We start from the raw sequence: 26,716 nt of genomic DNA, 5'->3' as shown, positions 1-26,716 counted from the left end.
AAAATGGAGAGCCAGGGTTGGGAGCACTGCTAGTGAGTTTAAAAAGCAAAGTAAAAAAAAAACCCCAAAGTACCATAAAGAATAATTTGAGTCCCAAATAAAATAATTTGTTTGTGATTGAGGATTGAATGAGAGGAAAAGTAAAGGAGAAAAGAAGAAACTAATATAGAGGGAGAAAAAAAAGAAAGAGGAAAACGCACAAAAAAAGAAAAAAGAACAAAAGGAGAGAGAGAGAGAGAGAGAGTTAAGGGTTGTGGAATGCAACCCTCTTAGAGAGAAAGGAAGAAGAAAGGAAAGATAATGGGAGATGTAACACTTATGGGTAGTGTAGTTCAAGGAGAGGAGAGAGTAAGACCGGCAGAGAATTAAACCACCAAATTGGAAGAGGAAGAAAATAATCAAGATAAGAAGAGAAACAAATGAAAAAATATAATAAAAATGGGATAGGTTATAAAGTCTGTGGATTATTCTTGATTTTGAGAGGTTATCTTCTTGCTTTTTCTTTTCTCTCCCTCTTCCTGGTCGGTGACTCTGTACCTCGTGTTCTGCCCCTGTGGCACATTTAGGTAGAGGTTTGCAGTTGATAAGTGTCTATGGCGATGTCATATATTGGGCTTCAGTCTCATTGGCAGTCGAGGCTCATTAGCATTTATAGGCTCTGACAATGAGATAGTCTGTTTTCCCGGAACCTCTCTCCTAGTCTTTCCTTCCTGAATTAGTAGCCTGATAATCCAGCTATAGGGATGCTGCTGCCTCTGCCTAGAGAGATTTTGTCAGTTAGGATCGCATAGGTCAGTTGGGAGGCGAGCGGACTGTGGGTTAAGCTAATTCTTCATGGGTCTGTTAGATTGTATGGCTGGGTGAGGCATCCCACTCGCCGGGAGAAGTTCGAGTGTAGGGAATCTCACTTTCACACACTGCTCTTCAGGGCGCAGGGGTGACCCCCAGACACTGGTTTTGGCCCACACAAACGCCTTTGACTCTGCCTCTCTGTCCAGAACATGGGCGCCCACTCCTGGGGGAATCTCTCACCCACTATCTGCGCTCTCCGACCAGGATATCAGGCCGACTGCCTCTCTCCCTGGGTTAGGCGGCACCTGGGCCACTGGGAGAAGTTCAAGCATAGAGAATTTTGCTCCCTTGCACTCCCTGCGTGCTGCTCTTCAGGGCACAGGGGCGACCCTGAAACTCTGGTTTCAGCCCACACAAAGGCCTCTGACTCTGCCCCTCTGTCTGGTAACATGGGAACCCACTCTCAGGATTCTAGGAGGAATCTCTCACCCCCTATCTGCGCTCGCTGACCAGGAGATCAGGGCCGATGGCTGCCCCAATTGCCTTCTTTGTCTGGATTTGGCACGAATGTTAGCTTGTGTTGACTGGGTTGCCACAAGCACAGTTTTTCCTCAGCTTGGATGTCCGTGCCACAGCCTGGTTCGGACGTTTCTGCTGCAGCCTGGTACTATTCACACCCTATGCCCACTTCAGTTCCTATATTCTCAGTTCCCAGTGAAAGCAGCCTTTATTTAGGTTAGTGAGGAAGGTGGAGTGTTTCTTCCTTCATCTTATTTCCTTCGGGGTTGATTATATATTTAGTCAATTTTTCGCTCGATCATACCTTTGCGTTTAGTGTGGAACTTCTGGAGGCTCCAAGGATTGATTTTTCTGTCTCTAGTTGAAGATCTTGTTGAATTTTTGGGGAGATTTGTCGGTCATGCTCCTCACGGTGCCATTTCTCTGATGTCACTCTCATGAGTCAGGAAGTGAATCTTAACACTCATGTTACATCTAATGTCACAGAAAGCCAACACCATCCTTTGAACCAGAAGTTCATAGTTTTCTGCTTTTTTTGTTGCAAAGGAAGATCTTTGTAACTGCCACAAAAGACTGCCATGCTGCTTTCTCCTCCTTGGTCATCTTCCTGGCAAATTCTTCATCACGTATGAGCGTTCAAATTTGAGGTCCATCAAATACACCTGCTTTTATCTTCTCGAAAGACAAGGCAGAAAAAGCAAAAATAATATGTTGAAAGCATTCACTTTCTCTATTCAAAGCCTGAACAAACTGCTTCATTAAGCCAAGTTTGATGTGACGTGGGGGGAAAATGATCCTGTCTCGATTAACTACAGGTTCATTCACAATATTTTGCATCCCTACTTCCAGAGCTTCACATTTTGGCCACTCCTTCTGTGTCCAGTGTTTCTCCTAAGCTCGGCTGTCCCACAAACACAGAAAGCAAGGATACTTCATGAAACCTCTCTGTTTTCCTAGCAGGAAATTTACCATTTTAAGATCCACACAAATGATTCAGTTATGCTCCTCATACTTCAGAATGTCGAGAACAATTTTTATGTCATTCTTACTAAGTCATTCAATTCGGGTTGGCTAAACTGCTGAGGTGTTAATGACTGCTTGGCATCAGAAGAAGACTCTTCAGATGCTGCACTCATTTCCTCATGCATCTTATCAAAATACACTTGATCACCATGTTCTCTTTCTTTGTCCTTAGAAGAAATAAAACCATTGAAAACTGGAACCGGGAGTGTCTCCGAGTGTGGGATAGGTCGTATTGCTGAAAGAATGTTAGGATATGCGATCATATGCCGGGTTTTTTTGCCGATGCCCTTTGTATGGATCAGACAGAAATAAGAGTCACTGATGTGGTCCTTAGGTTCACGCCAAACCATGGGAATATCAAAAGGCATTCCTTTGCATTTTTCTTTTGTCCAGTCATGAAGCATTTCCTCACAATTATGACACACAATATGAGGAGCCCAATTCTTGTCTTGATTGCCAAGGGGAACTTGAAAATAGGTAATATATGCATGTGTCACAAATGATGAAATATTGTGCCTTTGAGGTTGAAGTGTGTAACAGCCACATGTTACAGAAGGTGTCAGGACTATTCTTACATTTACGCTTACTTGAAGAAGCCATGATTCAATCTTAGAACAAAATAAGAGGGTGTTTTTATCAGATACTAATTTTTTACATTTAAAGACAACTACAATTATGTAAAAGTGATGTTTGTAAAACATTAATTGCTTTGTGGTTATGTTCAATCCAAGAGCCGTTGCCCTTTAACTCCAGTTTAGAAACCAATGCATGCCATTAACTTTAATAAAAATAAATTAAAATTGCATAAAAAATAGAGCATACACCAAAAAACGGATTTCAGATTTGGAATCAGCGATGCAGAAATATATAGAAACAGTTCTAAAACCTCATGCAACAGAAAATGAAAAAAAAAAATTGTTCCCCAGTGAATTATCAACAAGAGAAGTAAAAACAGGTGTTGAGGAGGAGGCTGTGGAGGAAAAGAACCCTCATTCACTGCTGGTTGGAATGCAAACTAGTAAACCAGTATGGAGGAAAATATGGTGCTTCCTCAAAATATTAAGAATAGAATTACCATATCACCCAGCAATTCTCCTACTGGGTATCTATCCCAAAACCTTGAACACATTGATACGTAAAGACAAATGCACCCCCATGTTCATTGCAGCATTACTCACAGTTGCCAAGACATGGAAACACCCATAGTGTCCCTCAATAGAGGATTGGATAGAGAAGATGTTGTACATATATTCAATGGAATACTACTGAGAAATAATAAATGATGACATATTTCCACTTACAACAACACGGATGGACCTAGAGAACATTATACTAAGTAAAACAAATCAGAAAAAGCTAAGAACTATATGATTTCATGCATGGGTGGGAGATAAAACTGAGAGTCATGGGTATATAAAAGTGAAGTGGTTTCCAGGGCTGAGTGGAGTAAAATGGACCAAATATATGTCCCACAAAGGTAGGCTATAAAACAAGGACTCATGGACACAAATAAAAGTAAAGTGGTTATCAGGGGGAAGGGAGGAGAGGTAAGGGTATAAAGAGGAGCAAATATATTGTGAGGGAAAATGATTTGACTTTGGGTGATGGGCACACAACACAATCAACAGTTCAAATGCTATAGAGATGTTCACCTGAAAACTATTGATCAATGTCACCCTATTAAATTTAATTTCTAAATAAATAAATTAATAAACAACTTTTGATGAAAGTATGGAGAAATGGGAACTCTCATGCAGGATTGTTGGGAATGCAGATTCGTGAAGTCATTATAGAAAACAGTATGGAGGGTCCTAAACAAATTAAAAATGGAAATATTTTATGACACATTTATACTATTTCTGGGGATTTAACTGAAGAAACCCAAAACACCCATTTGAAAGAATATATTCACCCCTATGTTCATTGCATCATTATTTATAATAGCTAAGATATGGAAGCAACCCAAGTGTTCATCAGTAGATGAGTGGATAAAAAAAGCTGTGGTACATTTTCACGGTGGAATATTAGTTAGCAATAAAAAGAATGAAGTATTACCATTTATGACAGCATGGGTATATTTAGACAATATTATGCCAGATTAAATGAAGTAATTTACTCAAATAAAAATACCATAGATTTCCTTATATATGATATCTAAAGAACAAAGTGAAGAAACAAAATACAAACAGACTCATAGATACAGAGAACAGACTAATGGTTTCTATAGGGAAGGAAGTTTACGGACTGGATGGAAAAGGTCAAGGGATTAGGAAATACATTTTGGTAGTTAGAAAACATTCATGAGAATGTAAAGTACAGCATAAGAAATAGAGTCAATAATATTGTAATAACTATGTATGATGCCAGGTGGGTACTGGAAATACTGGGTAGAATACTTTGTAAAATATATATTTGTCTAACCATGATGCTGTACACCTGAAAATAATAGAAAATAACATTGAATGTAATCTGTAATTGAAAAATATGATTTAAAAAATCCTAGTACTATGTTTGGCTCACAAGAGAGGCCAAGTAAATGTTAATATGCAATGACATTTGTCATACTTGGTTTTGCACTTATTTCTGGATAAATAATAAAATATATCTGAGTTTTAGGTCACCTTGGTTTAGGCCAAAAAGCACTCTGGTACAAGGTATGAACCATAACTAGAAAATGATCTGAGTTCCAATTTTTTTTTTCCGAAGCTGGAAAAAGGGAGGCAGTCAGACAGACTCCTGCATGCGCCCGACCAGGATCCACCCGGCATGCCCACCAGGGGGCGATGCTCTGCCCCTCTGGAGCATTGCTCTGTTGCATCCAGAGCCATCCTAGTGCCTTAGGCAGAGGCCACAGAGCCATCCTTAGCGCCCGGGCCATCTTTGCTCCAATGGAGCCTCGGCTGCAGGAGGGGAAGAGAGAGACAGAGAGGAAGGAGAGGGAGAGGGATGGAGAAGCAGATGGGCGCTTCTCCTGTGTGCCCTGGCTGGGAATTGAACCCGGGACTCCTGCACGCCAGGCCGACGCTCTACCACTGAGCCAACCAGCCAGGGCCTTGGGTTCCAAATTTTAAAAAAGGCAATTTCATTTTTCCCCCACTGTATCTTTCCTCATTCACAGGATGATTACCTTTCAAAAGTGGAATTTGGAAATCCTCTAAGAGCCTGATTCCACTGGCCGTACTACCATGTTTTGGCAAACTGTGGTCTAGTAGCCAATATTTTCCTTTGGATATAGAGTCCTGAAAGAAGTCAAGTATTCCTAACTTGCTGTACTTTACATTCGCATGAATGTTTTCTAACTACCAAAATATATTTCCTAATCCCTTCAAATAACTTAACCTTATTTCACCAATCAATGTAATGAACTAGGCTTGAGGATTGAAGCAGCACCATTACCGTAAGGGTGTGCAGTTCTAATATATTCATAGCACTGAAATTTAACTCACTGCAATTGGATACAGGGCCTATACTCTAGGAGTTGACACTCATCAGCTGAATGGCACCTGTAGCACCATGTTTTCCGTGCAGCCATTACAGTCCTTGGTTTGCAGCAGAGAAAAAGCTGTTAGCAAATTTTATTTATACTCATAGAATCCTGTATTATGGTAGAAATATTACTGGCCTAGGAGACTTATCTTCTTCTATGGTAAGGGAAAGTTATAATAGTATCTACCTCAAAGTACTACCGAGGTGCTTCATTTATGTGGCATATTTAAACTCCTAACACAAGCCTCATTCGTGGTAGGTGCCTATTACATGGTACTGATTTTTTCCCCTTTAGGGGCCTTCAACTCATTGTTCTTCAGGCAACTCACTACCTCCCTAGAACTCATTCTTGGAATGCAAGGGTGGACTAGAATGATTTTTAACAGTTGCTTCAAGCCCAGCAATATAGGAGGCCTTTGACAAAGGGAATGAGAGGAGGGAGAGAGGGAGGAAAGAAGGAAGGTAAGGGAAAGGAAACTTTTGCTGACCTGGTTACTACTGACTCTTCTACATAAAATAACCTACTATAATCAGTGTTTTCTGTGCTTAGTTTACGTATTTTGGGCTAAATGAAGGAAGAGGAAAGCCAAGCTGCAGCTAAATTTTTGGGGTTTCCCCCTGCTATCATACAGCCATTGCTCTTCAATTTCTCTTTTTTCTGTGCCACAGACCATCCTGCTCAGCTAAAAGAATCTTCCCTAGCATCCCAGTCTATCCTATAAACTAAAGAAAGCACAGCAGTAAATGAGAGAAAAACAACCAGGGACTTGGAGACAGAAAGAGGAGGAGTAAAGGGATGCTTGAGCTCCTGCTGGGGCAAGGCCACAAGCATGAGAAGCTTTCTGTCTGTCTCTGTGGGTGGCTCTTTGTGCTTATGGATCTCTCTGTTCTACTTGTACATTCATTCAGTCAGTCAAATTTTAACGAGGGCCTACTATGTGCCAGGCCTATGTTAGTATAAAACAGGCAAAGTATTGAATAAAGTTATTGAATGAACCTCCATGTCTTTCTTTGAGCAGCTGTGATCCTGAAGATCTGTGTGTGCTTGTGTGTGTGTTTCTATGTATCTGTGACAACTCCAGGTATGTACGATCATTTTTCTTGTTGTAACTTCAAAAGACTTTCTTTCAGTTGCTGTGATTCACTTCACAAAGAATGGGTCTTATCTCTTGATTTTTATAGCCTGCAAGATAAGGAGTTTGATCACTAGCAATTTAAAAAAACAATTGGTAAACCCATGGAGTTCTCTTGTATAGAAATTGTACTTATATTTACATTGTGAAAAATAACATGTTATTGGTTGCAATATGATCCTATGCATAATTACAGGAGTTGGGAGGCAGAAACATTACCTGAGCCCAAGTCTTTGCAGTATCATGCTAAAGGAGTGACAATTTTTACCATTGCTCATTTTCTCATGGGTGTTCTTGGGTTTTTGGTAAAGGTATATAAAGCATCTTCGTTAAAACAAAACAAAACAAAAAACAGTCAGTAGTCCTGATAGAGGAGATATTATAAGGACCTGAATTGTTCATCCTTATGAAAACCAAACAGTATAGCACTGAGTTAAATCCGCTTGATTTAATAGTTAGATTCTGTGTGATCAAATTGTTTTAGGGCTATTCTTTGTCTAATTCTCTCATCTGGCAGGATATATCTTCATGCCCTTTCTGCCTAGAAATACTTAAGGAGAGAAACTCTGGAAAATTATTAACAGTGCTGTTTACTCTTATATTTGTTCTCCCAGGGAAACAGAAGTACCTGTGCGCCAGCAGAAATGATTGCACCATCGATAAATTCCGAAGAAAAAATTGTCCATCTTGTCGCCTCCGGAAATGCTATGAAGCGGGGATGACTCTGGGAGGTATGATACTTTTATTCCTTTTTCTCCTCTTCCCTCCCTCCTTCATACTCTTTTTCTCTTTTTAAAGCTGATTTTCCCTCTTGATGCTTCCAAAGGGGCAGCTATGGTCTAGCAGGGGTCTCAAACTCGTGGCCCGCGGGCCGCATGTGGCCCGCCGAACAATGTTGTGCAGCCCGCAGACTAATCCACGAAGTTCAAAATATTTTAGATAAAATTAAGTAAGCCTAGGGGCCTACTTGTATTTGCCGAACGGCTGTGATCTTGCTCTGCAGCCCACATGCTGAGTTGAGTTTGAGACCCCTGGTCTAGAGGCTGACGACCCCTTCATATTCAACATAGCCGTGAGCCAGCTGGTGCCTTTCTTTACCTTAACCATGCCACAGCTCACTGTTTGGCTGAGCATAGAAGCAGGAGGTGTGAAGCAGGTATCAGGACACATACAAGGGTGAGTGAGTGTGGATGTGACTATGAAGGGATCCTCAGGGACAGACATAATGCTACTGGACTTATGTTGTTAAATGGTGACTAGGCTGAGAAAACTAAGGGACATCGAACAATGAGAGGTACAGGATGACCCAGGCACAGGCTAGCCTTAAACACCGAATGATTTCTGTCAGTTAACTGCTGCTGACATTGTAAGGCTGGCCACCTGGAAAGAGAAGCTGCTTTTCTTTGGAGCCCATGACTAGGCTGCCAAGTAGAGCCAATTTCCTATCCTACATTTCCTAGAGATCAGCAGGCCTTTCAATCATTTCCTTTTCTTTGCAAATCTATTGATCATTTCCAAAAGCATTTTTGGGGGGTAGCACTGTAGCATAACAAAGGGAAGATACAGTTCTTTCAAGGGTGACCCCCCATCATAAGGTTCTCTGTTCCCTAGTCTGTGTCTATCTTGAACAGTATCACCATTCCAGAGAGGCTTAGGTGACACTTATATCCCCCCACAACAAATTCCTCATTTCTTCATGTTTACATATGCTTAATGCCACAGTCCTCTCTGTTGCCTGCCACTTTCAGAAAGATGCACATTTCATAAGAAAAGCAAGCTCATTAGTCTATTTTTCAAAATAGAACTTGAGGCAAAACAAGCCTGTTTCTGATTGTTAAAACTGTAGGTTCATACCTAATTACTCATTATCAACCTGGAAAACTGCCCTCTAAATGCCTAGAAGCCTGCCCTCTCCCTTACCCTTTTCAGGGCTAATTTAAAGCACTTGTCCATCTCGGGCTTTTTGCAGCATGCTCAATACTTTACCTGCCTGTGTGTTTATTTATAAAAACCAACTTGTTTTATAATCATGTGTGGGTCTTCATGTGGATAACTATATCTTTCCCTCCTTATCTGCCAGTAATTGTCTTTAAACAGACCAAAGTACTACAAATAAATTGACCCTGACTCAATTTGAGATGATTTTAACAGAAGCATCTCAAGTAGTGTCTCGTGTTCTCAAACGTTGCAGGCAGATGCTCTGTGAGTGGTTTTCCAAGCAGCCACATCAAATGAAACTCCCATATCTAAAAAAAAATCAACCTTGTTCTTTCTTTGGCTTACTCCAGATAAATCAAATTTGTAGTGAGGAGGAAAAAATAAGACAGGAACAGGTGAGTGTAAAAGAAAAGCTAAGGGACTCACTAAAGGAAGTTTGTTTAGTTTTGGATTTTTTTTCAAGTGAATGTTACTACACCATGTAAGATTTCTTATACACCTAATTCTCAATTATTTAGCTGTCTGTGAATTATGTGTAAAATATGGTAGTCATAGGTCAAGAAACCCTTGGTTTTCCATCTGCTGATATGAATTGTATGTCCACTTTGATGGGCATATATAAAGTCTAATGGCAATCAAAGTCCTTGTACATGTGGGTCCAAATCATTTTTTAATTAAATTTTTATTCATTTTAGAGAGGAGAGAGAGAGAGAAGGGGGGGAGTGGAAAGCGTCAACTCCCATATGTGCGAAATCAGCATTCCAAGTCAACACTTTATCCACTGCGCCACCACAGCTCAGGCAGGTTCAAATCTTAAAATTAGTTTCATGTCTCAGCCAGAACCCTCCATTATAAAGCAGTCTATGATATGATTACAGTAAACCCCTTTGAAAAAGAGTCTACGTATAAGATATAATTTAGTAAAATTATAGTATTCCTCATAGCAGCAAACATAAATCTATAAATTTTTGTTGAGAGTGGTATGGTACATATACAAATTGACTTATTATATACATTTACAGAGTTGATCATACTCAACTTTGAATGGGCTTGGTCAACATAATGAAAGAAAGGTGAGAATGCTGTGGTTGACTTTGTCTCCATTCCATTTCTATAATATATACTGTGTGTCTGCTATGTATAAGACACCATGCTAGACAATAGAGCTTCAGGCTGGCAAATTTCAAAAAAAAAATGTCTACATATTCAAGGATTCCTGATGTCATGTAAAGAGCCTTTTCTTTTCTTTCTTTTTTTTTTTTTTTTTTTTTGTATTTTTCTGAAGCTGGAAACGGGGAGGCAGTCAGACAGACTCCCGCATGCGCCCGACCGGGATCCACCCGGCACACCCACCAGGGGGCGATGCTCTGCCCATCCAGGGCGTCGCTCTGTCGTGACCAGAGCCACTCTAGCACCTGAGGCAGAGGCCAAGGAGCCATCCCCAGCACCCGGGCCATCTTTCGCTCCAATGGAGCCTCACTGCGGGAGGGGAAGAGAGAGACAGAGAGGAAGGAGAGAGGGAGGGGTGGAGAAGCAGATGGGCGCTCCTCCTGTGTGGCCTGGCCGGGAATCAAACCCGGGACTCCTGCACGCCAGGCCGATGCTCTACCACTGAGCCAACCGGCCAGGGCCTAAATAGCCTTTTCTTTGGAGTCAGGCAGACCTAGATTAAAGGCCTACTGCCATTATTTATTGTCCCCTGTCTAAGCCTCACTCTCACAGACCTATAATGGTAATCAGATGACATAAATGTGAACATCCTTGGTAAATGACAAAATACTAGACAAATGTGAGGGTTTATTATGACAGTGAGGTTACTAATAATTTATCTGATAAGGATGGTCATAGAACTTTCCAGTTGACTTTTTTCTTTCTTTTTTTTTTTTTTCATTTTTCTGAAGCTGGAAACAGGGAGAGACAGTCAGACAGACTCCCGCATGCGCCCGACCGGGATCCACCCGGCACGCCCACCAGGGGCGACACTCTGCCCACCAGGGGGCGATGCTCTGCCCATCCTGGGCGTCGCCATGTTGCGACCAGAGCCACTCTAGCGCCTGAGGCAGAGGCCACAGAGCCATCGCCAGCGCCCGGGCCATCTTTGCTCCAATGGAGCCTTGGCTGCGGGAGGGGAAGAGAGAGACAGAGAGGAAAGCGCAGCGGAGGGGTGGAGAAGCAAATGGGCGCTTCTCCTGTGTGCCCTGGCCGGGAATCGAACCCGGGTCCTCCGCGCGCTAGGCCGACGCTCTACCGCTGAGCCAACCGGCCAGGGCCCAGTTGACTTTTATTCTGAGTTACTTGTCATGCCCCATGGTATGTAACAGCTCCAACAAGCATAGCATCACCAGAAGTCACTCTTGATTATCTCAATACAAAAGTACCACCAAGATTTTTTGGAGATGATTCTAGTAATTAAGAAAATCATATATATTATGTTCAAGTACCATGTCTGTAAGAACCTTCTTAGACACTATTATTTGAAAAACAAACCTTTCCATTTTGCTAAACTTTTGCATATAGTCTTTGCTTCCCTGCTGTAAACACTTGCTAAATTCGTTAATAACTTCCACTCCTCAACCTCTCCAACATTTGTTATTACTTATCTTATTGATAATGCCAATCTAACAGGTGTGAGATGGTTTCTTGTACTTTTGATTTGCATTTCTCAAATAGCTAGTGAAGATGAGTATCTTTTATGTATCTGTTGGCCATTTGTATGTTTTCTAAGGAGAAGTATCTGTTTAGGTCCTCTCCCCATTTTTTAAATTGGATTGTTTGCTTGTTTGTTGCTGAACTTTGTGAATTCTTTATGTATTTTTATATTAACGCCTTGTTGGAGCTGTTGTTTGTGAATATCATCTCCCATTTGATTAGCTATCTTCTTATTTTGTTGTTGATTCTTTTGCTTTGCAGAAGCTTCTCAGTTTTATATAGTCCCATTCATTTATTTTTACATTTATTCTCTTGCCTTTGGGCACACAACACAATGAATAGTTCACATGCTGTGGAAACGTGCACCTGAAACCTGTGTGTTCCTATGGACCAGTGTCACCCCATTAAATTTAATTTCTAAATAAAATAAGTTTTTGTTTTTTGTTTTTTCATTTTTCCGAAGCTGGAAATGGGGAGGCAGTCAGACAGACTCCCGCATGTGCCCGACCGGGATCCACCCGGCATGCCCACCAGGGGGCAATGTTCTGCCCCTCTAGGGTGTCGCTCTGTTGCATCCAGAGCCATTCTAGTGCCTGAAGCAGAGGCCACAGAGCCATCCCCAGCACCCGGGCCATCTTTGTTCCAATGGAGCCTCGGCTGCGGGAGGGGAAGAGAGAGACAGAGAAGAAGGAGAGGGGGAGGGGTAGAGAAGCAGATGGGTGCCTCTCCTGTGTGCTCTGGCTGGGAATCGAACCCGGGACTCCTGCACGCCAGGCCGATGCTCTACCGCTGAGCCAACCAGCCAGGGCCTAAAAGTAAGTTTATTGTTAACTTTCAAATTCAGTGTATACCACACCTTAACTCAAACAATGGAGAAAAAAAGAAAGCATCAGTACAGAGTGGCCCTTCTGGATACTTTAGCAATAGACTTCCTTTTTCATAAGATTTGGGTTTAGCATAGGCATTTTGATCACCTTGAAAGAAAATTCTTTTTTTTTTTTTTTTTTTTTTTTTTTTTTTTTTTTTTTTTTTTTTTACAGAGACAGAGAGAGAGTCAGAGAGAGGGATAGACAGGGACAGACAGACAGGAACAGAGAGATGAGAAGCATCAATCATTAGTTTTTCATTGCACGTTGCAACACCTTAGTTGTTCATTGATTGCTTTCTCATATGTGCCTTGACCGTGGGCCTTCAGCAGACCGAGTAACCCCTTGCTGGAGCCAGCGACGTTGGGTTCAAGCTGGTGGGCTTTTGCTCAAACCAGATGAGCCCGCGCTCAAGCTGGCGACCTCAGGGTCTCGAACCTGGGTCCTCCGCATCACAGTCCGATGCTCTATCCACTGTGCCACCTCCTGGTCAGGTGAAAGAAAATTCTTATAATTTTCTTTTATTCTTCCCATTACTCAGCTCTGAATTGTATAATATATTCCAAAATGGCAACTAGGAATGTGTCCTTGGACAAGTCTTTTCTTTCTCCTGTGGTTTGTCTCCCATTATAAAATTGACATAGTGGGCTTCACCAAGAACCTTTCTGGTACTACCATTTTATGATTTTATGTCTGAAGTCACAGAGACAGGACTATATGTTTAACAGCTCTCTTTTTGGATTGTCTATCCACTGTTTTCAGAAGTATAGGTAATCTAGACTAGAGTGCTTCAACTTGCATAGTAATTTTAGTTATCTCATGTCACACCAAAATAAGATATATTATGAGTCTAAAAGTAGACTGGATAGGTAAATCATTGATGGAGTGGACAGCAGGAGGCCAGTATCTTAGAGAAGCTGGCACTTTGCAACAGACGGCTGCTTGATCTTCAGGCCTCAAGATCTCTAATCTGATTTTATTCTATAGTGTTACATCTACTGTTTGGTTGTGAGATCTCTTCAACTCAGAAATCCTTTATGCACATAACCTTTTCCTTCCTGCTCCCAAGCCTATATCGACCTATTCATTGCTTTATTTGTAGCACCTCTTGGTGTTTATGAAAGGAACCTAAAGGTGACTGGATTGTCAAGGTGGTTCCCTTAAACACTACTTCCTGTCTTTCAGCTGCCTATCCATGTCAAAGATAGGCCTTTCTTGTCCATGGTTCATTTCTGGCTGCTTTTGAAAAAAATTATATATTGTTAAATCCTTCAAAAATCTAACCCCCTTGCCTACTTTTCATTTAAGAAAATAGTTATAAATGTTAATGTCTAGAAAAGGACCTTCTCACCAGGGCATTAGCTGTGGTTTTTTTTTTCCCCAGCCCATAGTTAGAATAAATGCAGAGCCATCTCTCACTTTTCTCTGCAATTCCCAAGGATGTGCTCTGAGTTTCCAAAATAGAGTGAGAAAGAAAGAATTGCTCTTACTTCACTTCTTTTCCCTTGACTCTTCCCTCCTTTTCACTTCCCTTTCTGTTCCTCCCCAGACGTGTGTGTGTGTGTGTGTGTGTGTGTGTGTGTGTGTGTTCTGCAACTCCTCAGTTCTCAGCCTTAAATAAGTGGAATTGGTCCTTGCTGCTCCCTCCTTTCCTGGACCAAGGAAGATGGTAGACCCTTAAGGCTTTCATAGAAGCAACCTAACCACACAATAGGAAAAGAAACACAGAGCCCTAGAGCCTGTGAGAATTTGAGGTATGCACCATTTTCTTCAGATGTTAGTCTATAGTGTTTGAGAATTGTTTTTTCTACTAGGACACTGAGACTTAATTCCACATCTGAGACTTAAACCTGATAACAGATCCGCAAGTTTTAACAGCCTCTATAATTCTACTTTGGAAGATGGCTCAGAGAACCCTTGGCCATGATCTCATTGCTGTGGATGTTTTGCTTTCCAGCATGGAAGACAATCTTGGCGCCAGCCACTTCATCACTCTCCATGTTCAGAAGCAGCCTAGTATTGAGATTTCTGGATCACTTGTCCTGTGTGCAAGACGATGATTCAGTGTTGAATGGCTTTTCAGGAGACAGGTTTCACAGCATTTATTCACCCATCTATTTATCCATCCATTTTTTTAACCAGCCAACTAAATAATCCTTCCACCTTTCCATTTATTCACTCATCTGTTTATCTACTTAAAATATTTATTGAGTTCCAACTATGTGCCAGACACAATGGTAGGCATTCTGAAGATGAAGAAATGAATAATGCTATGATGCCTGCCTTCAAAACATTAAATAAGGGGAGAAATACAGTAATAATGAATATGCCTTAATATTAAAGGTTAAATAGGAATGACTAAAAAAATGTTGAGTGAAATAGACAGGAAACAGCACTCAAGGGAAAGGACTTGGTTTGAATAAAGGTGAAGGAGATATAAAATTCATTAAGGGTTTGAGGAATAGCAAGTGCTTTAATGTGATTAGAGCTTGGGAAATGAGGAAGACCAGCTAAAACTGCATTGAAAATAGATGTGGTTATTATGCTAAAAGGTTTGGACTTCAGACATTTGAAGATCTATGATGTGAGATAGACATGTTTAAATATGATTTTGTTTATTTGATTGTTTGCTTGTTTTTATTTTTTTATTTAGAAATCAAATTTAATAGGGTGACATTGGTCCATAGAAAAATATAGGTTTCAGGTGTACATTTCTATAGCATGTGAACTATTTATTGCCTTGTGTGCCCATCACCCAAAGTAAAAAATGTTCTATTACTGTATACAAGTGGTCCCTTGTCTATCGCAGGGGTTAGGTTCCAAAACCCCCTGCGATAGGTGAAAATCCACAAAGTAGCAACCTTATATTTATTTTATTATTTATTTATATTTTAAGGTTTTATAAACCCTCCCCACACTCCTATAAACCTTTCCTACACTGTTATTAACCTTTTCACACACTTATTTTGCTTACTTTACTGCAAAAATAATTAAAATAATAAGTATATAAAGATACCTGTATATCACAAAATCCCATGATATAGCGAAAAATCAGTGATGCAAAATTAGGTATATACAATTTAAAAATCCATGACATAGTGAGACCACAAAAAAGTGAACCGTGCTATGGTGAGGGACAATTTTATTCATTTCTCTTTACTTTCCTTCTCCTCAGCCCCTCTCTCTAGTAATTGCTTCACTTTTATCTATGTCCATAAGTCTCAGTTTTATATCTCACCTATGTGTGAAATCATATAGTTCTTAGTTTTTTCTGATTTACTTATTTCACTCAGTATAATGTTCTCAAGATCCATCCATGTTGTCATAAATGTCACTATGTTATAATTTCTTATGGCTGAGTAGAATTCCATAGTATATATGTACCACATCTTCTTTATTCAATCCTCTATTGAAGGACACTTTGGTTGTTTCCATGTCTTAGTGGAACCCTCATTCGCTGCTGGTGGGAATGTAAACTGGTATAGCAACTATGAAAAATAGTATGGTTGTTCCTCAAAAAACTAAGAACAGAGTTACCATATGACCCAGCAATCCCTCTATCCTACTACTTGGTAGCTACCCAAAAAAACTCAAAAATGTTTGTTTTTAAAGATAATTAGTAATAGCATTAATACTGTATAGCTGAATGCTTAAATTTTAGAAAAAGAGGTAGTAGGCCATGTAGAAAAAGAGAGAGAAATTTGTATCATTAAATTTTTCTAAACACCTAATATTGCAGCCTTGGTTCATTGGATTAGGTTCCCATCATTTCTGTTGACACCTGAGGGAAAGGAAGGTTAGAGGAAGCAGAAGAGGATAAAGGGGATAAATGGTGATAAAAGGAGAATTGATTTAGGGTGATGAACACACAGTACAGACGATGTATTATAGAATTATACACCTGAAACCTATATAATTTTATTAACCAATGTCATCCCAATAGATTCAATTTAAAAAAAATGCCTTCATGATCAAGAGCAAACCACTCTCACCATGTCCCAAAGAGTATACATAAGAGGCTACTAAAACCACTAAAGTAAATCATGTTGGGTCTGTAGTATTATACACACAGGATAGAATGTAATCTAGATCAAAACAGTGTTATTGCCCAAGTCATCTCATAAGCACCCAAGGATCATACTAGACAAATTATTTCTGAGAAATGAAATGACTTCCAGCATCATACACAGTGTTCACTAAATAATTTGGATATCTAAACATTCTCACTAAAGTGTAACAGTTCTTTTGTGCACTCTCTGACCAAAATTCTGATATCTACCCAGAACCTCGTCATGGAGCTACCAGATACCCTCATTGCTAAAGTAGGAGGCCTAGAAATTGCAAATTTGTAGAATTTGGATACCACTGCCTACCCAACTGATTGAATCCCCACTACCTACAAGGCAGCAGGTAGCAGAGTATCATAAAAATGAATAACATGGAACTCAGTTACTAGAATTTTCTCCCTTCTCCTTTGACTCTCAAGATTAGAGACCTAAAAGTTTTCAGGTTGAAGATGCATGTAGTAAATATCAATTCTGAGAAGTGCTACTCCCCCTACTCAATTCTCAGATGAGGCATGAGCAGGATTGTGCCACAAACTTGGAAATTAACACAAACAATATAAGACTCAGTACGTACAACCTGTTTTTTCCCACTTTTTATTGAAATAATTACATATGAAATTGTTTTAAAAGTGTATAACAATGATTTTATATATCATATAAAAATAGGGTTAGTTAACATATATAACCATGCATAGTTACAAAGTTTTTTTCCTTGTGATGAGAACTTCCACTTTTAGCAACTTTTAAATAGACAATACAGGATTTTTAACTATAGTCACAGGCTGTATATAACACCCCCAAATTTAATTATTTTATAACTATTCAGTTTGTACCTTTTGATTAGCTTCACCCATTTTCTCCACCCTCTAATGCCCACCTCTGGTAGCTATAAATCTTTTCTCTGTTTCTATGAGTTAATTTTTTTTTTAGATTCTACATATAAGTGAGGTAATATAGTATTTGTCTTTCTTTGTCTGATTTATTTCACTTAGCATGATGCCCTAAAGGTCCATTGTTGTTGTTGCAAATGCAAGATGTCTTCCTTATGGATGAATAATATTCCAGTGTGTGTGTGTGTGTGTGTGTGTGTGTGTGTGTGTGTGTCTATCTGTATATACCACATTTTTTATCTATTCTTCTGTTGTTGGACATTTAAAACCTCTGGTATTTTGTTTTGTAATTTTGGTTTTAAGAAGTACTGTGGTATAGTGAAGTTAGTGTGATAGACTTGAGTATAGATACTTTTTTTTCTAGTCCTGGCTCTGTTGCTTACTAGCTTGATGAATTTGGGCAAATCATTAAATCTCTGAGACTCAGTTTCTCCAACCATACTATCAGAATAATAAAATCTTCCTTGTATGACAGTCAATTTGGAAATAAACTGGTATATACAGGTATATAATAAAGATCACTGTGCCCTCAAACCCTTTTCTGGATGAGAATTAGTCTGTGTGCTCCCAGTCACCACTGGGACTTGTCCTCTTTCTGCTATTGTAGTATGGCTTTTGATACTGGTTCTTTGTCCTGCAGTCTCAGAATCACCCTTTAATCTACCCTAGATCACCATCCTCCCATTGATTACATACATTTCTGGTTACACATTGTAGGTAAAAAGGTATACTTCTCTCTAATTAACTGAACTTGTAAACGGAGAGACAGAGATTGTATCTCTTAATTCCTTCAAAATAAATTATCTGGGGCAGCAAATATATGTTGTCGCCTATCTTTGCTAGTATGCTTTTAGAGAACTGTGGTTATAGGTAACTAATTTTTTCTAATCTTCAAAACTGATGATGCCTCATATTGTGTACTTGAGTAAGTGTCTCACTTGTAAAATTTCCACTTAAAATCCTTGAATTTTTAAAGTGTAATTGCAGCAGAAATATTTTATTGTTGTTTACTTTTGCTGTGAGCACTTCAAAATCCCTCAATTGCTTTTGAAAGGATAAAATGATGTCATAGGAAATATTTTTTCAAAAGTAGTAGGCAGAAAGCTGAAAGTACACAGCACACAATAAGTCATATGAACAAAGGTAAGTATTTTCCAAGTGTAACAATTCAGGGGGAAAAGTTTTATTTGAACTGTTTGAAAACATTTTACTTTGATTTAAGAAGTATGTTGTTATAAATTGTAGGATATATTCTTTTTCTTTTGAAAGAGAGGGGAGAGACAGACAGGGACCCACAGACAGGAAGGGAGAGAGATGAGAAGCATCAACTCTTCGTTGTGGCACCTTAGTTTTCATTGATTGCTTTCTCACATGTGCCTTGACAGTGTGGGGGGCTCCAGCTGAGCCAGTGACCCCTTACTCAAGACAGCAACATTGGGCTTCAAGCCAGCGACCTCTGAGCTCAAGCCAGTGACCATAGGGTCATGTTTATGACAGGATCCCACTCTCAAGCCAGCAACCCCGTGCTCAAGCTGGGGAGCCCATGCTCAAGCTGGTGACCTTGGGGTTTCAAACTTGGGTCCCCAGCATCCGAGGCCAATACTCTTTCCACTGCACCACCACCTGGTCACACTAGGATATGTTCCTTAAGATGACAAAGGTATTTAAAACATTTTCCATTTCTATTATACTGAACTTATACATAGACAGTTTACCTGAGCAAGATACTTTTTAGAGACTTTTGCCCATTCTATAGGATTATGCTTGTATGAAGTAGAAGTAAGGGAGAAAGTACACAGCCACCCAAAGACCTGTAGAACCTTCAGATTGATTATTATTGATATATTTCCATGATGAAATATATCTAGTAAGTAAATTGGAAATGGTGTTGCTACCCTGGATCACCGCTTTCGGATCCAGGTTCCACTCTCATTAATCCAGTTAATCTTTGCTACACTTTGGAGATCTCTTAAGCTAGGCATAGAAATGTTTCTCTTTTTCTTGTTTAATACCTGCATTGGCCCAATGGTTCTGTGGCTGAAGTGAAAATTGACTACTGAGGGACATTTCAGCCTTAGCAGTCAGCAATTAAAAAAATGTAAGCAACAGTCCTAAAGAAACCACCTGCAGAAAACTTGGCCTGGCATTTGGACCTAAGAAGAAAATCTGGATGTTAGCCAAGACAAAAGGTTACCAGCCCTGGCCCACACAGTGCAATGTGTCATGCTGGCCACAATAAAACTGAAAGAGACTGAGGACTCTCCCCAGGGTGGAAAATGAAGCATGGAAGCTTTGATTAGTGAGCTGTTAGGCACACAGACATTGATTTTAAAGCATTCTGATCTCCAAGCTGAGTAATAACGCTTGCAATATTATGGGATTCTTCGGCTGCTGCAAGAAATTCAGAAGACTGAATAGGGAGTCTTTGTTGGGCTCTGAGTGTCTATAGTGAGACTGTTAAATTCCACCTCCCTTTTCTTCCTCTATATCCTCCCTCACCCCACCCCCTGCCTAATTCTTACCCACTGTGTGCAGAGAGGCAAACACAAATATATATATATATATATATATATATATATATATATATATATATATATATATATATTCGTTAGTATATTTGTCAATAAAGGATAAACGAAAGAGAAAAAGACAAGTGCAAGTAAAAATTTTTCATACCGCACCTCACCTCTGTCTTATAGGTAGGTAGGAAAAGAAATCAAGAAACCTCCCAATCCAATATGGCAGCAACTTGTTCTCCCCAATTTTGTATGCTGCCTCCGTTCAGAGGACCTGACTCAAACATCTGATTGTCAGGCCTGAAAGGGGCAAGCCCATCTTTAAGTTGCTATTCAACAGTGTTTCTTTATCATATTAGAAAAATTCCAGGTTGACAACTACAAACATCTCAAATGACCAGATGCTGAAGAAAGGCTGACCTGCTTCATTCAAAATGAGAGTTATAAAGATCTAGTAAATAGCCTAGAAACACCTGGAATCTGAACCTTACGGGCTTAAGCTCTTGCCCCTCCACACAGACTCTGACGTTGGGTGTGAGGGCTCCTTTCTTAGTTGACGACTCTAGCCCTGTGGTAGTCAACCTGGTCCCTACCGCCCACTAGTGGGCATTCCAGCTTTCATGGTGGGCGGTAGCAGAGCAACCAAAGTATAAATAAAAAGATAGACTTAACTATAGTAACTTGTTTTATAAAGATTTATTCTGCCAAACTTAGCGAAAATCTGACATAAAGTACTTGATAACTAATTATTATTATATGCTTTAACTTGCTGTAACTCTGTTTTATAAATTTTATAAAGTAAAGTTACTTCCCTACATTATAAATCACCATTACTGTGGAACCAGTGGGCGGTTAGAAAATTTTACTACCAACAGAGATACAAAAGTGGGTGGTAGGTATAAAAAGGTTGACTACCCCTGCCTAGCCCATGAGACTAACACTGTTTCTGTACTTCACAAGGAGGTTGTAAGGACTAGCTCTAGAAGTAGCAGCAGTTGTCATTTATGTACTTGTATCATACTTGTTCTTTTCTGTACTAAAACTTGGTGTTAGCAGAGTGCTTTTTTTTTTCTTTTTTTTTTTTTTCTGAAGTTGGAAACGGGGAGGCAGTCAGACAGACTCCCGCATGCGCCTGACTGGGGTCCACCCGGCATGCCCACCAGGGGGTGATGCTCTGCCCCTCTGGGGTGTTGCTCTGTTGCGACCAGAGCCATTCTAGTGACTGAGGCAGAGGCCACAGAGCCATCCACAGTGCCCAGGCCAACTTTGCTCCAATGGAGCCTCGGCTGCGGGAAGGGAAGAGAGAGACAGAGAGGAAGGAGAGGGGGAGGGGTGGAGAAGCATATGGGCGCCTCTCCTGTGTGCTCTGGCCGGGAATCGAACCCGGGACTCCTGCATGCCAGGCTGACGCTCTACCACTGATCCAACCGGCCAGGGCCAGCAGAGTGCTTTTTGATTGTTCTTGATTATATGATGGCATCCAGACACTGATTCAGATGGATACAGGGAAACCGAGGCTTAGGTGCTTGGTCTCCACAGTGTGCTGTAGGGAAAGACTTTTTTTGATGGAGTTGAAGGAGCTACCTAGAATGAGAAGCCATTTTGCCTATCTGAGGCTCTTCAGGTCATTTTCGCTTAGTTATTTTGGTAATTCTTGAGTTTACCGTTGCCTCTACTCTGCTGGGCCACTGCCTAGGACCCATCACTGAGCTGACGGCAGTAGCTGGACCACAAAAACTAGGCAAATAAGAACTTCATTTCTACTTCTCCTGGAGGAGCTTCCCAAAGAACCCAGCCAGCTCCTCTTCAAACAAACCAGGAGACTAGAGCCAGACTCCCCCTCCCCCACTCCTAAAGTCAGGGTGATTCTGTTTTCAGAAACACACGTGCACTGGGATCTTTCATAAATAGGAAAGCAAGATCTAAGAGCCAGTGCCTACTTCTCTCCTTTCCTATTGAAGTTAAGATGATAGAAGAAAGTAGATCAGGCTTTATTTCTTTTTTTTAGCTGTAGAACCCCCCACACTCCTTCATTGCTCATTCATCATATGTGAAGCCTTGTTCTTCTGCCAAGCCAGCCTCAAACTTTGCACTGATATAAGAGGAGAGGCTCTTAGAATTTAAAATAACTTGCTATGCTGTCTCTGCCCCAGAACCTCTGTATTAAAATCAGTTTATTTCTGGTGGATTTGGAGTCTTTAAGGCCAGAGGTAGTCAGATAGAAGAGCCAGAAGCACTCTCTCTGGCTTGCCTGGGGCTTGCATTTTTCACCTTCTTCTTTCTCCAGTCTATACTCACACACAGACACATGCACACACACACACACACTCGCACTCACACACATTCACACATGCACACATACACACACACTCACATGCACACACAAACTGTCTCTGTCGCTTTTTATCTATCTATCTCTTCTCTCTTTCCTCTGTCTCAGAGACATTCTGGAGGAAAGCCAAGAAAAGACTTCAGGAAGGAGAAAAGTTCCCCCTATTTGGGGCAAATTTTTCATCTCCAAGCCAGCACAAGTTTCCCTGAGGTGGATTGAAAGGTTAATGTGTTTTTTGTAACTGCTTTCTATTTGTTTGAATGTCACATATTTCTGTTAGTGGATTTTCCTTTAATAAAACCATTAATACTGCAATAGTATTTTCTTATTTACAACAGACTGACAGAATTAATGCTGTTAACATGGGGCCTTTTTGTTTCTTTTTCTTTTCTCTTTCTTTTTTTTTTCTCTCATTTGCTTTCCAGGTCATCCTGACCTGCTAGGCTTAGACTGTTTCACATTTGTTTTTAATGTCAGCTTAAATGTAATTGTAAAAGCGTGTATGCTCGAAATTCATGCAGTTATTTTTCCAGGGGAAAAGCTTGGTATGTGAAAGCACTTCCAAGATTTCGGTCGTGACCTTATGCCCCTCACCCAGGATGGCATCAGGACAGTAAACCCCTTTCTCCTGGCTCAGTAGTCAGAGACTTGGAAATAGTTTGTGCCAGATCCTGTGCTTTGGCAGGGATACGCAGCATTGCATATCATTCTATTATTAATTTCATTTACTCCTTCATGAACTAAAAACTATTAGACTAAATAGTCCAACATAAACCTTGAAAGATAAAATTTGATATTCTTTTTCCTGCCTCTTCCTTTGACTCAGAAGTGAGACGAGGAAGAATGAGGATGTGAGGGGAAGACCCTGGAACTTTCTTGCCAGAGAGAATTCTACCTACACTTATTAGTGTATACTTACACTTGGATGTACCCCCCAACTAATGTTTCACTCCTGGCATGCCAAGGACTGGCTCTGTTCCTGGTCACTTGTCCCTGTCCTAGTTCTTCACCGCTCATCTCCAACTGACCCTTCCCCCACTAACATATTACTCAACCAGATGAAATGGAAGGAGTGCCGCCCAAGAAGTCAGGATAGCCGGTTCTAGTTCCTGCTCTTCTACTATCTAGCTGTGTGAACTTGGGCAAGACTTAGCATTGGCATTCAATCCACTTGTCTTTGTTTAAAGATTGGTTTGGATAGGCAATCCCGGATAGTCAAGATTTGGAGCCTTCAAACATTTTCTTGGCAATGGTAACCTATTCTTCAAACAAAATCTGACATTTTCAAATGTAGACAGAATAAAGCACTGCTGCTCTGGTTTGAAAGAAGGTGGAGTTATTGGAGCCACATGTTTGGGCCCACTTTATCTCTTCTCAAGAGCTCTTGAAGAAGCTTGTAGAACCCTTGGGACACTACTACTATACTAGTTTGATGTCTAGAGAGCCTCTCCACCCTAATTTTCTCCCCTAATTAATTTCAATCCCTGTGGAAATATTGTCATTGATTAGCTTTTCTGGAAAGAGGTTTACCTGCTACAAATACAGGGGATGAAGTGGAGCAACGTGAGACTTTGAAACTAGCAAGTGTAGAAGACATTATTTATTGACCTACATAATTTGCTCTGTGTTAAGTACCTAAAACACATTCTCTTAGGGAAAATTAAAACAACCCTGTGAGGTAAATCCTAGTATTATCATAGGATTGAAACCTGTCATTTTGGCCCTCAACTCTTGGCTTCAGACCAGTTGCCTGAGATGGAAGGTGGTACTTCTTATAGGTTGCTACCCTAGCCAGTTTTTCAGAATGTTTTCTGGCTAGAGACCTATTCTTGGAAAATGTCATAGCATACTTATTGGCATACATTTTTACAGAATTCAGACAACTTTAACTGGTATCATCTAATTTTCTTCTAATAATAGTTCTATGCAGTAGCCAGGTCAGATTGTCACTGTTGTATAGAAGAGAAAACTGAGGTTTATAAGAAAATAAAGGATATGTTCAAGGCCACAAATTCAATAAAATGCTGAATACCACCACCTTCTTTTTATTGTGAATAACATTTTCAAATTTCAATTTCATTGTTGTGTTTTCCTCCTTAAGTTCCATACATTTTTCACTGTGCTTTAGTCCTGGAAAGTCCTTCTGGTGATATAGAATCTCCCCTAGACTCAGATACCACCATAGTGTCTATATTCTTTGTTAAGAACCCTATTATCCCTACTTTTCAGATGACAAAATTGAGGTACAGAGAGGCTAAGACTTGCTCAAAATCTTACAGCTATTAAGCGATACAGCCAGGTTCACAAATAAGACAATTTGACTCCAGATTCTTTGCTTGTAACTACTATCCTTTACACATACATGAGGAAACTAAGAACAAGAGAAGCAAAGAGATGAGCTTGAGGTCATGCAGTGAGCTCTCTTTGATCCTGTGACCCTCTAAGCCTAAAGTTATACAGTGATATGCCCTGACTTTAATCTAAGTAGGAGGAAAGATGGCTGGCATGATTTAAACCAGAACCAGACTGCCTTTCCCCAGGCCAAAATTCACTTGCAAAATTCTGTTTGTTCAGCACAGTGTTTGTTTAGAAAATTGATATAGACTGCTCCCAGGCAGGGCTCCAGTCACTTCCACTGTCTCTAGCCCACTCTATTTATATTCACGAGGCTGTTTTACTCATTTACATATCTGCCCCACTAATGAAGGTATTTGAGTTCATGACCCTTAGATTTGAGCATTATAATATATAAATACCTTCACACACACATACTTATATACACTCACATAATTACAGCCTAGTGTGTTTTCACAAAGTATTTGCAGCCCGACACCAAACATACTTTTATGTTGACTTAGCATTTAGAACTAAACTTAAGATCTGAGTTCAGTATTATAGGAAACTATATCCAGAAACTACCCTGTTACTAGTTTTTTGTTTGTTTTTTTTCAGAATGTGTTAGTTTTCCCTTTCCTTCTCTGCTATATCGGGTTCCCTGTTAAGCCTGCTGTCCCTTTTTCCCCGTGCCTGAGCTAGGTCACCTGCAAGCCATTCATGTTCTATTCTTTAGAAATGGATGGAGAGAAGAAACCATTTTGAGGGCTCACTATCTGCCAAGCATTCTCTCTTATTTAGTTCTCCAAAATATTATAAGAACTAGGTGGGGACATTCTCATTTTACAAATTAGGAAAGTAGATCTCAGAGAAGCTAAGCAAAGAGTTAAATTTATTAAGCTAGTTAATTGAAAGAGCTGTTATCTGAACCCAAGATTATCTGACTCCAAAGCCTATATTCTTGCCCTACACCACACTTCTACAAGGAAAGTGTATTAGTTTTCTATTTCTGCATAATAACTTACCACAAATTTAGCAGTTTCAATAGTACCCATGTATTGACTCACAGTTCTCGAAGTCAGAAGTCTGACACAGCATGACTGGATTCCTTGCTCAGTATCTCACAAGGATGAAATCAAGCTATTGGCCAGGCTGCATTCTAATCTGGAGCTCAATGTCCTCTTCCAAACTCATAAGATTATATGGCAAGATTCAGTTTTTTGCAGTTGTAGAATTAAGGCTCCAGTTTTTTTTCTTGCTGTCAGCCAGAGGTTGCTTTTAGCTACTCAAGGCTCCCTGCATTCTTTGCCATGTGAATCTTCCACCTTCCAAGGCAACAACAGAGAACCTCCTTGATTTTAAATCCTCCCGAGTCCATGTCTTTCCTGAAAAAGCCCAGTTCATTTTAAAGGTTTATCTGGCTAGGTCAGGCCCATCAAGGGGAACCACACCTCAGCTTCAACTGAACTGTGGCCTTACTCACTTCTGCCCAATTTTTTCACAACAGCACATAGATGAGCATTTGACTAAATAATTTATAAAAAAGTGTCTACACAGCAAGGGTTGAGAATCTTGGGGACCATCTTAGAAATCTTCCTACCACTAAAAGTGATTCTTTTGGCTCCAGGTAAGGATTAGGAACATCCTTGATCTCAGGGAGAAGGATTCTAACTTTCTAAGACTTTGGAAACTTCACCTCACCTTGTCTCTCCCCACTTGGATTAGAAAGTTTTTATCTTGAGGTGGCAAGGAATGAGACTGCAATAGTGCCTAAAGGTCACAGTGGCTATAAAAGCTGCAGATTAATCACATCTACCTCTCTTTAGGGATGCCTCATGAGTCCTAATTTGAAAAATCTTTCTCTGGTGCTGTAGAGACAGCCTTCACAGGGGTCTAATGCCACCAGGCTAAAAACTGAGTTCCTCATAAGATCCAGGCATCATCATGTCACGTGCTCTAATTCCCTAATGAGCCAGCAGGGACAAGGAAGTACCTTGCCAGTGGCTCTTTCTCATCACTGCTCTGACTTGAGATTGAAAGATACAGAATAGGCCCTGGCTGTTTGGCTCAGTGGATGGAGCATTGGCTCAGCATGTGGACATCTGGGTTTCGATTCTCATTGAGGGCACAGATGAGAAGTGACCATCTACTTCATTCTCCTCCCTCTCCCC

General features: G+C 40.3%; 1 protein-coding gene across 3 annotated transcripts in view; it reads left to right on the top strand.

The window, feature by feature from the left end:
* Window positions 1-26,716, top strand: part of AR (androgen receptor) — a 249,304-nt gene that overhangs the window by 197,458 nt on the left and 25,130 nt on the right. For all 3 annotated transcript variants that reach the window (XM_066356118.1, XM_066356116.1, XM_066356117.1), the window contains one exon: window positions 7,568-7,684. In XM_066356118.1, coding sequence (XP_066212215.1) covers window positions 7,568-7,684 — 117 coding nt within the window. The remainder of the gene's footprint in view (window positions 1-7,567; window positions 7,685-26,716) is intronic.

Source organism: Saccopteryx leptura, chromosome X, assembly GCF_036850995.1.
Source record: "Saccopteryx leptura isolate mSacLep1 chromosome X, mSacLep1_pri_phased_curated, whole genome shotgun sequence".
Lineage (NCBI taxonomy): Eukaryota > Metazoa > Chordata > Mammalia > Chiroptera > Emballonuridae > Saccopteryx > Saccopteryx leptura.
Note: the sequence above shows the minus strand (reverse complement) of the source record. Positions and strands in the feature narration are given on the sequence as shown.